General features: G+C 52.0%; 1 protein-coding gene across 2 annotated transcripts in view; it reads right to left on the reverse strand.

The window, feature by feature from the left end:
- Positions 1–12,656, reverse strand: part of NUDT17 (nudix hydrolase 17) — a 373,515-nt gene that overhangs the window by 258,936 nt on the left and 101,923 nt on the right. For both annotated transcript variants that reach the window (XM_086945356.1, XM_086945357.1), the window contains exon 2: positions 700–822. In XM_086945356.1, the coding sequence (XP_086801482.1) occupies positions 700–822 (123 nt within the window). The remainder of the gene's footprint in view (positions 1–699; positions 823–12,656) is intronic.

The following is a 12,656-nucleotide window of genomic DNA, read 5'->3' on the forward strand; positions in this document are numbered from 1 at the left end:
TCTGCTGAGAGAGATGAATAAAAAATAGCAGCAAGGCACTATTTCCAGGTGCCCACTCTCCCCTTATATAGTTTAAAGACGGGTAAAATATATATATCTGCTCACATGCTTAGCCTTTTCTCATGGTGAGAGCATGCGGACTAAGATGACCAGCGCTGCAGAAGCCACATTTTACTCTTGCAAATATGCAGAGAGTTGAATTAATGACTGAAGAGGAGTCCCACTATGCTAACAGAAATAGAAAAGTATTACAATGACAAATTCCCTAAAGGTCCAATCTGTGCAAAAAGACAAAAGGAGCTTGCATGGCTATCTTTTTAAACCCCCTGCGTTAAATGAAATACTAAAGGACTAGCAAAGCTGGTTCTCCTGGAGGAGACTCTCTCAGAAAGAGAAGAAGCTTTCTAGGAGTGTGTCCTCTTGTAATAAGAGCAAAAGAAGAACTGCAAGTGGTAGCCGGCTAGGAGCCATTGCAATATAATAGAAACAGGAAAAATAGCAAGTCTAGTTCTGAAGGCCACCACCAATAATAATAACAATGTACAGCTGACCCACGTGCCTAGCTTCCTAAGAACTACCCTGGGCTATTAGAAATAGACAACGGTGCTCTGCGTCATATATAATAAATATGGCCCGCTGTGAATGAAGAATCATTGCATGTTCTAAAAGAAAGACCATCAGAGTGTCCAAATCACATACCTTAAGTGGAACCCTGGTGGAATCCCTGAATTCCTCGTCTGAAATTATGAATCGGTTCTTGACGATCCCGCAGTTCACCATCACCTTGTCCTCCAGTTCTGAACCAAAGTATCCGGTTATGCTCTGCAAGATACAATCTTTACTGGTTTATTTGATGTATTGTTTCTGAAGGTAAGAGCTACAAAAATATAACTAATACGTATAAAACCATAGAGTAAATAGGAAAATACACATTTAATAGACATTCAAGAGGAATGAGTGATTGTATAAATCCAGCCCATAAGAAATTGCTGATAGCTAGTCACCGAAAAGTTTCAAGAGCACAATGTTTGCCTAAATTAACAACATAGATTCAGAGAAATGAAGGCAGATTATCCAGTTTTGAAAGTAGAACTGCCTAGTTCCCAGGACCGCCTTGTAAGCTGCATTGGATATCTTGAATTTCATTCCAAGTATCACCAGAAGTCAATGCAAATCATAGAATATAGGGCCCTAGCAGGGAGACTCGTTTTAGGTTAAAAGGAACCGATTTTACAAAAGTTAGAGCCTCAGAGTCAAGTCAAACAAATTGTTGCAGACAGTTTTGTATATTGTGAAAAAGAAAAAAAAACGGATTTCAAAAATGCTTTTTTGTCATAAATAAAAGCACTGATAGGAAATTGTGACTTGAGAACCGAATTATTTACCATTCTAATAGCCTACAAGAGGGAGCACACTCTACTGTATCATGTCCTGCCAGCAGTTGGTGCATGGAGCACAGAAAGTTTGGACGTCTACTGGACAGGACTATGACGAGGAATAGTTAGGCTCAGCAGAAAAAAACATTATCTGTTAATTGGGCAATTTCCAATTTGTCCCTCATCCTCTTCATAATTAGGCCTGGGCGGTAAATTCCATTCCGCTTGCGGAATTTGCAGAATTTGGGTAATTTTGCGTTCCGCGGAGAGCGCGAAATTGCCCAAAATTCTGCGTTCCACGACTTAGAGAAATGTTTTGCTTGTTTGCGTTCTCAAAATGCGTGTTCGCGAGATATTTACCCCCGAGTACGCAAACAGCAATTGTGAACAGGAAAAAAGTATCGCGAACAAGCAATTCCGCGTGTTTGCGGAATTTCTACATGTTTGCTGAGATTTTTTACTGTTTTGCAGAGATTTGCGTAACGCGATTACGCGAATTCCGCCGACCCCAATTCATAATGTTTACTAAGGAGGACGTCCCAAGCAATTGGAAAATATAGGGTGGTGCACATATGAAGCAAGACCTATCAATGATTCCAAACAGCAACAAAGTCCATTTGGCAATGTGTCCAAAAGAATTGTGCAAAAAGTGTCTAAAAAGAGCCCCTTCAAAATGATCAGCACTCCAGGAATGTCCTAGGTTAAACACAGAGCTTACGATTGCTCAGCAGAAGAGAAATCTCAGACCAACCCAGGACACCAGACTTTCAACTGCTTGACATTACTTTTGGATAGTCTTCGTAACAGCAATTGATAAGCTTTTTTACGAAGGTAACAGAACATTTCCAGGTAACACGTACAATTATACAATAAAGCATACACAGTACTTACCTTCCTCTTAAAATAAATTGAGAAAACATCAACATTTTTACAATTCTGTAACACTCCATCACCCTTGACGATCAATATATAAAATTCAAGGGCTGCTTTGTTGTTCTAATATTATCCCTATTAAATATTTTTATACATATCCTCAAAATTACAATAAACAAACGAAACACATCAAACATTTTCAGGATCCCAAATAGACAAACAATAAAAGGTGCATGTTGGATATATTTGGAGAATTTCCTGTACTTACTTCCAAAGGCAAAGTCCTGTGTTCTTAAATATGTGAAGCATCTGTGTACTTTCAGATCATTTAGCTGTGTTAGGTACAGTTGCAGTTTTTAGAACATTGGAAACCTCTTGTATATACTTTAGTATATATTTATTATATACTTATATGTGTATGTACTTTGTGGGCTCTGGAGATCAGCCCTAGGATTTGTCTGCTTCCGCTTAGGCACTTTTTTCTGTCTTGATAGAAAAGATCAGCAGAGGTCAGTAAAATAGCAGAATTGGTTTCTACTGAGGGACTTTCTTCGTATTATTTTTCTGGAAACTGCCTCTATTTAACTTTCTTGATAGAAAACGACCATTCTCTAGATTCCAGTCCATAGAAATTGTCTTCCACGAGCACCCGTAGACAATAATATTTTTTTCAAATCTTGTATTTTCAGTGATATGACCATGAAGGCCCTGATTTTAAATTACAAACAGAGCTTCGGACTATACCATTTCCAGCTGAAAAGCAATATTTCTCTCCATGTGTTCCCATACCTGGCATGTCATGCAGTTTGGTGCATACTTGCCCTCTATGTTAAAGAACAGTAGATGTTTCAGCACCCAGGCTAATGTGCTGCATAGCTCAATACATATAAGGTCTCAAAGGTGAGACCGATTGCATTGCAAATGCTCGTCTTAGGGATTGTCAGTGTACACACGGAATGAAGTGTTCATATCTTTGAGCAATGATTTAGATCGCTGATAAAACTGCATTCTAGTACAGTTTTCTTTACCACACCTTTATCCACATAGATATTGAACCTTTCCTTTACATCATCTTTTTGCAAACTAATTCTACACATGTTTAGTATTCACTTTTACTGTACGTAAGGCAGAACTTAACTTCAGTTCTAATTCTCTTCCTAATTCTGCCTGTACTAATCACGGAATAGCATGTAACATACAGAACCACAGCCACCATCTTAATAAATTTGCTAACACACTAGTCCCAAATCCAATCGGATACCTTAGATGGATAACTTCTTTTTATGGTGAAGCAGGATTTTAACAAACGGCCCTTTGGCTCTTTTAATACCAACAATTCTACAATATGGGTTACATTTCACGCCGTATGGTATTGGTGGAGAAACACTAGACTCAAAAAAATGTTGGTAATGCTTTTTGTCTGTGGCATTACCTTACTTTTGGCAATTTTCTTAAAGAATTAGTTCTGGAGATAAATTTGTTGTAGGGCTAACTCTCTTTTCAAAACTTCTGGAGTCAAATCAGATAGAAGTCCACAGCGAATTGGGGAGAATATAAACTCCCAGACTGCCTATGATGGTGGCCAACACCCTCAAATAATTCCAAGATACTGTCAAATGGGAGATACATAAGGTAAACAGATGGGAAGCTGACAAATCTCCAGTTTAAGGTCATTTGAGGTAGTAAAAGTATACACGGCTCTATCAGCCTCCATTAGCATATGGACTGCAAATCACAAAATTAGGCCACTAATAGAATAAGAAGAACATTGGGGGTCCCCACATTTATATATCTTAGGCGATAATGTTTGGCTGCTGTCCGGATCAAAAAAAAGGCGCCCTTTTTAGGTCTTGTATACATGTTGTATTGTTTTTGAAGACGAATGGTCTCTGCTGCATTAAAATCTATCACTATAGTGAACTTTGGATTCCCCCTTGCTTGAGTCTGATGGGCCATCTGCCTTTCTCATTTCCTTGCTTCTTGTATGATGACTTCCCTCCCTATTTTTCTTTGTACTGCATCTGGAATATTTCTTCTTTGTTATATTCTGAAAGCCAAAAGGATGACTCTGGTCATTCCACTGTTGGACCTGGCCTCGTGGCGTGGTCCCACTCCTCCCGCATGGCGGATCCCGGACTATCTCGACCCCTGTTCCCCCAGCTAAGAACGGCACCTTCCTGCTGCCACGAATGCCGCCCCTCCGGGCCGCCCCCAGTTCCCCCCAACGGAACTCGACCACATCTCCTCAACCTTCTCGGCTGGTCCGGACCCTTTCCCAGAACCTCATCTCCGGCCCAGCCGCCATCTTGGACCCTCCACGACCAGGCCTCGTGGCCTCGGCCCGACCCCAGCTGCAGGCCCAGCAAAACCCCGACATTGAGGCACCACAAGCCAACCAGGGGGTAAAGAGACCGCTTGACAAGTCAATGGGGGGAGACGTTTCGATGGACCCCCATCAGCCTGGTTTCGATCGCCCCCAGCCTCCCTGGGCGATGGCTCCACCCCCCTGCTGGGTGTCTGGACTCGCCCATCCCGGACCCTCCGACCTCCAAGTGCGAGGGTCCGGACATCAAAGGGCCCCAGCCCTATAACTGGTGCAGCTCCAGACCAGGAAGGGAGTGGTATCCTGGAGTCGAGAGACACCGAGACAAACTCATCTTCTTGCAACCATCCTTGGAGTCCTGCTGGCGCTGCCGCGGCTCATCTTCGTAAACCATCCTTGGAGTCCTGCTGGCGCTGCCGCGGCTCATCTTCGTGAACCATCCTTGGAGTCCTGCTGGCGCTGCCGCGGCTCATCTTCGTCCAACCATCCTTGGAGTCCTGCTGGCGCTGCCGCGGCTCATCTTCGTGCAACCATCCTTGGAGTCCTGCTGGCGCTGCCGCAGCTCATCTTCGTGAACCATCCTTGGAGTCCTGCTGGCGCTGCCGCGGCTCATCTTCGTGAACCATCCTTGGAGTCCTGCTGGCGCTGCCGCGGCTCATCTTCGTGAACCATCCTTGGAGTCCTGCTGGCACTGCCGCGGCCCATACCAGAGAACCCTCCAGCTCGAGGATTGAGAGCTGTGCGTCAGGCATCCTTGTACCAGACCGGTACTAAAGACTGTCCCGCTACCCCCTTCCCGCAGAGACTAAGCCTAAGAGGGATCCCCCGTATCCCGTTCCTGCTGTATTACTGCCATAACCTGCTTAAGAATAAAAGTGCGAAGAACCTATTCTTGTGTGGCGTCTATCTGTAGGGGGGTGGTTGCTCGTCCGTACGATCCGAGGAGAGGGCCCTCACCAGGAGGCCTCTCCACCTTGCTCGACCGACCCTCAGGTTTCCCGCCTAACATTGGTGGCCAGCGGCGCGATTCGAGTCGACGCAAATCGTACGGAGAGTAGCTCGCCCTACTACAGACGGAAAAACACGCAGCGACCATGACGACATAAGAAGCCGGAACAACCGCGAAATTCCAGATGGAACGGCTGGAAGATAACAGTCACAAGGAATTAAAGCAATTCTGCATAGACTTGGGTATCGCTACCACAGGACTAAGTACCAAAGACGACCTCAAACAGGCTCTGCAGACTGGGGTGGAGACGGGAGCGTCGCCTCCACAAAACGAAAACCTTGCAACCCCCGAGGAAGAGAGGAACCCGGGCCTCTCTCACGAGGAGGCCAGAGAACGAGAGAGGAGCCGGCTCCACGAGTTGGAACTGGCTAGACTACGCTTAGATGGGGAACTGAAACTAGCAGAAAAAAAGATAGCCCTTGAACACCTACGATTACAGGGAGAACGGGAAGAGAAAAAAAGCCAGAGGGAGTTGGAGGAGAAGAAACTCGAGTACGAACACGAGCGCGGTTTGAAGGAACTAGAAATTAGGAAACAAAACAAGGACCTCGGCATCTCCGAAAACCAAAGCTCCACTCCCTCTGCGGACACTAAGGTCCACATCCCCAAAGATGTCGTCCGAGAGTACTACAAGAACGACGACATGGTTTAAGGCCTACGAAGTAGCTATGACCTCCCACCGGGTTCCGCGAAAAGACTGGGGGGCCGGGTTGTGGGGGAGATTCGTCAATGAGGGGAGAGATGCCCTGCTACAGCTCCCAGACGCCGAGATGACCTCATACGAACATATGAAAGCTGCCCTCCTCACTCGCTATGGGCTCACCCCCGAGATGTACCGGCAGCGATTCAGAGACTGCAAAAGGATCCCCGGTACCACCTGGGTAGAGTACGTGAACTTTTTTAGCAGAGCCCTAGAAGGGTGGATCAAGGGCAGCCAAGTCACCACCTACGAACAATTGTTCGATCTCATCGTATGGGAACACCTCTCCAATAACTGTTTCATCGAACTAAGGCAGCATCTCCTCGACAGCAAACTGACCGAGCCCCGGAAACTCGCCATTGAAGCGGATTGATGGGAGAGCACCCAGGTCCCCCGAAACTGGGCGGGAGATCAAGGCCGAGGATCACAGGGGTCCCACCGTCCGCGAGGAGGAGGAGGAGGCCAGGGCCGAGGACCAGACACCGCCACGATGCCTCTCCCTAGCACTCCCCCGTCCCTGGCCAGGAGAGGAAGTCCCCCAGTACGGCCGGGATCCCGCTCGAACGTTACCTGCCACAAATGCCAGCGACCCGGTCATTACGCCAATGACCCCAACTGTCCGAGAAACCAACCATCCTACCCCACGGGTCCGCTAAACCGCCAGATCAACGCCGTCTCCCTAGGGGAGGAACAAGGTGAAGAAGAAGTCGAAGACTGTGAACAGTACCAGCCCGAATGGGAACCCGCAGCCATGCCCCTGGTATGTCTGGGCGAAAGAGACATGATCCCACGGGCCCCCATCCCGGCCAACACGCAGAAGTACAGCCAGTGGGTCACCATTAATGGACACCAGGCCGAAGCCCTCCGCGACACGGGAGCCAGCGTAACGGCCGTCCGTTGCCATCTGGTGACCCCGGATCAAATCCTGCCCAATGTGCTATGCCCAGTACGATCTGCGGATAACTCCGAAAGCCTGTGCCAGATGGCCCGCGTCCCCTTTGAATGGGGGGGGAGTGTCGGGCATGCTGAAAGTGACCGTCCGAGGCGATGCCCCGGTAGACTGCCTCCTCGGGAACGACCTCGAGAGCTCCCCCTGGGCTGCCGTTGAGCGGAGGGAGCACCTGGGAATGCTTGGCCTCCCTGAATGGGTCTGTGCGACGACCCGATCCATGGCCGCCCGCGCCATCCCCGCCACCGAAGAACCCGAGTGGCCCGAACCTCCACAACCCGTAACCACTGAAGACACCGACCCGGAACCCGGCCCACCGGGGCCCAACGACGAAGAACCTGACCCACTCCGCGACCTCCCGGAGCTGGCCCAGTGGCGCCAAGAAGGTGGCCCCACTCAAGAACAGTTCCGCCAGGAACAAAAACTGTGTCCCTCCCTTGAGGGGATCTGACAGTAAGCCGCAGCCCAGAGCGCAGGGGATGCCTCGGGGGCTCACTGGATCTATTGGGACAATGAGCTCCTCTACAGTGAGCAGAAGATTGCCGAGCTAGGGGCCAGCCGGGTGCTGGTAGTCCCCCTCCGATTCAGAGACTTCCTCCTGAACCTGGCTCATGATGTGCCTCTCGCCGGGCACCTGGGGCAGGACAAAACTTACAGCCGCCTGGTGACCCACTTCTACTGGCCCAAGATGAGGAACGATGTGATCAACCACTGCCGAGCCTGTCCCACCTGCCAGGCCAGTGGGAAGAGCGGCCGAAAACTGAAAGTCCCCCTGCAACCCTTCCCGGTCATCAACACTCCCTTTGAGCGGGTGGGGATTGACATTGTGGGGCCCCTGGAGCCCTGGACATCACAAGGTCACCGGTTCATTCTCATCCTGGTGGACCATGCCACCCGCTATCCCGAAGCCATCCCTCTCCGGACTGTGACAGCGCCCGTGGTGGGCCGAGCCCTGATGGGGATCTTCTCGCGGGTGGGCTTCCCCCGAGAAGTCGTCAGTGATCGGGGTACGAACTTCATCTCCAGATACATGAAGTCCCTCTGGCAACAGTGCGGGGTCACATACAAGTTCACAACCCCCTACCACCCGCAAGGGAACAGACTGGTTGAACGCTTCAATCGAACCCTCAAGGGGATGATCATGGGTCTGGAAGAACCCTTACGACGCCAATGGGACGTCTTGCTACCCTGCCTCCTATTTGCCTACCGGGAGGTCCCACAGAAGTCCCTGGGGTTCAGCCCCTTCGAACTATTGTATGGGCACCCCGTCCGGGGTCCCCTAAGTCTGGTCAAAGAAGGATGGGAGGTGACCCCCCAGAGTGCTCCTCCTGATGTGTACAGGTACCTCCTGACCCTCCGGAACCAGACTCGGCGGTTCAGGGAACTTGCCAAAGCCAACCTCGAAGCCAGCCAAGAAGACATGAAACGGTGGTATGATCAAAACGCCTCATCCATCGAGTTCGAGCCGGGACAACAGGTCTGGGTCATGTCCCCGGTCGAACCCTGCGCCCTCCAAGACAAATGGATGGGGCCCTTTAAAGTGGTGGAGCGCAAGGGCCCTGTCACCTAGCTGGTGGACATGGAGTCCCCCAGGAACCCCCTCCGGGTCCTCCATGCCAATCGACTCAAGCCTCACTTTGTTCGCTCAGAACTTAGTCTCCTGATGGCTACCGACAGTGGGGCTGAAGAGGACTCCGAGCCCCTACCCGACCTCCTGAAGACCCTAGAAAAAGACGGCTCTGTGGAAGGAGTCAACCTCTCCTCCACCCTGACCCCAGCACAACGCCAAGGCTGCCAAGACTTATTACAGCAATTTGCCGATCTATTCTCTCTCACCCCCGGGGTCACCCCATGGTGTCTCCACGATGTCGACACCGGGGATAGCCCCCCTATCCGGCACCGGGCCTACCGAGTTCCCGATCGGGTGCGCGCCTGCATCCGGTCGGAAGTATCCAAGATGCTGGCTCTGGGAGTGATCGAGCCCTCCGACAGCCCCTGGGCCAGCCCGGTCGTGCTGGTCCCCAAGGCCGCCGCCCCTGGCGTCGCCCCCGAACTCAGATTTTGTGTGGACTACCGGGGCTTGAACGCCGTCACCCGAACAGACGCTCACCCCATCCCTCGGGCTGATGAGCTGATCGACCGCCCAGGGGCCGCCCGCTACCTGAGCACCTTCGACCTAACTGCGGGCTACGGGCAGATCGGCCTCACCCCGGGCGCCCAGGAGCGATCCGCCTTCTCCACCCCGGATGGCCACTACCACTTCAAGGTGATGCCCTTCGGGATGAAAAACACCCCCGCCACGTTCCAGAGACTCGTGAATAAGGTGCTGGCGGGGCTCGAGGAGTTCAGCGCTGCCTACCTAGACGATAATGCGGTGTACAGTCTCCACTGGGCCGAACACCTCCAACACCTCCATGAAGTCTTGGCCGCACTCCGACGGGCCGGGCAAACAATAAAAGCCAGCAAGTGCCAAATCGGCCAAGGGTCCGTGACCTACCTGGGGCACCAGGTGGGAAGTGGCCAGGTGGCCCCCCTCCAACCCAAGATCGCCGCCATCCGGGCCTGGGAACCCCGGGTCACCCAAACAGAGGTCCGAGCCTTACTGGTGCTCACAGGATATTACCGGCGCTTCGTGAAAGACTACGGCAGCATTGTGGGGCCCCTCACAGAACTCATGTCAAAGAAACACCCACCGAAGGTACACTGGACACCGGAGTGTCAGGCCGCCTTTGAGACCTTCAAAACAGCCATGTGCACCGCCCCCGTGCTCCAAGCCCCCGACTACAGCCAGGAATTCATAGTACAGACCGATGCCTCTGATCACGGCGTCGGGGCAGTCCTCTCCAAATCAATGCAGAGGGAGTTGACCAGCCGGTGGCCTTCATTAGCCAACGTCTGCTGGCCCGAGAACAACGCTGGAGCACCATTGAGCGGGAGGCCTTCGCCGTAGTGTGGGCCCTCAAGAAGCTCCGGCCCTACCTCTTCGGCACCCACTTCCGGGTGCAAACTGGCCACCGACCTCTGCAATGGCTGATGCAGATGCGAGGGGAAAATCCGAAGCTGTTGCGTTGGTCCATCTCCCTGCAAGGGATGGATTTCACTGTGGAGCATTGCCCCGGCAACGACCACGCCAACGCAGACGGCCTGTCCCGCTTCTTCCGCCTCGGCGAGGAGAATACCCAAGACGATGGGTGACTCTCCCTGCCTTCAGCTGGGGGGGACGCATGTTGGACCTGGCCTCGTGGCGTGGTCCCACTCCTCCCGCATGGCGGATCCCGGACTATCTCGACCCCTGTTCCCCGGCTAAGAACGGCACCTTCCTGCTGCCACGAGTGCCGCCCCTCCGGGCCGCCCCCAGTTCCCCCCGACGGAACTCGACCACATCTCCTCAACCTTCTCGGCTGGTCCGGACCCTTTCCCAGAACCTCATCTCTGGCCCAGCCGCCATCTTGGACCCTCCACGACCAGGCCTTGTGGCCTCGGCCCGACCCCAGCTGCAGGCCCAGCAAAACCCCGACATCGAGGCACCACAAGCCAACCAAGGGGTAAAGAGACCGCTTGACAAGTCAATGGGGGGAGACGTTTCGATGGACCCCATCAGCCTGGTTTCGATCGCCCCCAGCCTCCCTGGGCGATGGCTCCACCCCCCTGCTGGGTGTCTGGACTCGCCCATCCCGGACCCTCCGACCTCCAAGTGCGAGGGTCCGGACATCAAAGGGCCCCAGCCCTATAACTGGTGCAGCTCCAGAGCAGGAAGGGAGTGGTATCCTGGAGTCGAGAGACACCGAGACGAACTCATCTTCTTGCAACCATCCTTAGAGTCCTGCTGGCGCTGCCGCGGCTCATCTTCGTGAACCATCCTTGGAGTCCTGCTGGCGCTGCCGCGGCTCATCTTCGTGAACCATCCTTGGAGTCCTGCTGGCGCTGCCGCGGCTCATCTTCGTGCAACCATCCTTGGAGTCCTGCTGGCGCTGCCGCAGCTCATCTTCGTGCAACCATCCTTGGAGTCCTGCTGGCGCTGCCGCGGCTCATCTTCGTGAACCATCCTTGGAGTCCTGCTGGCGCTGCCGCGGCTCATCTTCGTGAACCATCCTTGGAGTCCTGTTGGCGCTGCCGCGGCCCATACCAGAGAACCCTCCAGCTCGAGGATTGAGAGCTGTGCGGCAGGCATCCTTGTACCAGACCGGTACTAAAGACTGTCCCGCTACCCCCTTCCCACAGAGACTAAGCCTAAGAGGGATCCCTGTATCCCGTTCCTGCTGTATTACTGCCATAACCTGCTTAAGAATACCTATAAAAGTGTGAAGAACCTATTCTTGTGTGGCGTCTATCTGTAGGGGGGTGGTTGCTCGTCCGTACGATCCGAGGAGAGGGCCCTCACCAGGAGGCCTCTCCCCCTTGCTCGGCCGACCCTCAGGTTTCACGTCTAAAATCCACTGTTAGCATTAGGATGACATTTTTTCCCCTTTCTCTTTTGGCACTCCATAGTAGTGCGTGTATTTATTTACTCACTCCCTCGTGTGCTGCTGCCTTCCTCAAACATCCTGCTCTCCGTGTTGTTAACCCATCCCCTAACAGTTAATGCATTGCTTCTGACAAAAGTCTTTGCTCAGCTTTCTTTTTCATGCTTAAAACTGTTCCCTTAGTCGTCCGTTCCTCTTCCACGCTCTGGCTACTAGGTACTGTGGACTGCCCTCCAACTGTTCTTCCATTTTTCCCCTATCCATCTTCATACTCCTCTTTAAAACAAATCTTTTTGCAGGGTCTGGCAGCTGCAATTTGGTCCCTGGCCACCTCTCAATTTTTTCCATGAGATTTTGCTTTTTAGTTATTTTTTGTTTTAGCTCTCCAAGATCAGTATCTGACAATTTTGGAATGGTAAATAAAAACGATGGCTGTTGTATCATCACAAATGTGCATGCACAGTGACCTTACGCACATAAATTTGGCATACATGTGCATGCTCCGGCACGCATGTGTATGTATAGATCATCGCTTTTACATCATGCTGTTCAGCATCGGCAAGAACCATTTTTTCTCCTCTTTTTTGTTGATGCTGAATAGCATCGGCAAAAACGAATGGCAAAACGAATAGGTCTGTGGGGGCGTGGCTAGCAGCCGGTGGGAATGGTCGCCTGTTAGAGCGATTCCCCGGCCCTTGCCTGATTATCCGCCGCAAAGATCCGTTCCTCGGTGTGGGACCCCCCTAAAATCGAGAGGTCCCCATTGCCTACCCTGTGTGCACATCCTGGGGCCGAGGCGAGAGTCTCAGGAGCAGCGGAGAGGAAGAACGAGCCCGGCGAAGTGCCGTCCCCGGTAGCATTCCCAAGATGGCGGCCAGTATGGTGTTCTGGCCCGGCGCCTAGGGCCTCGTTGGCGTCTGGGGAGCTTACAGTCCCGCCGGAGTGAAACGTTGCCCACCGGCC

The sequence above is a fragment of the Lissotriton vulgaris genome, chromosome 12 (genome assembly GCF_964263255.1).
Source record: "Lissotriton vulgaris chromosome 12, aLisVul1.2, whole genome shotgun sequence".
Taxonomy (NCBI): Eukaryota; Metazoa; Chordata; class Amphibia; order Caudata; family Salamandridae; genus Lissotriton; species Lissotriton vulgaris.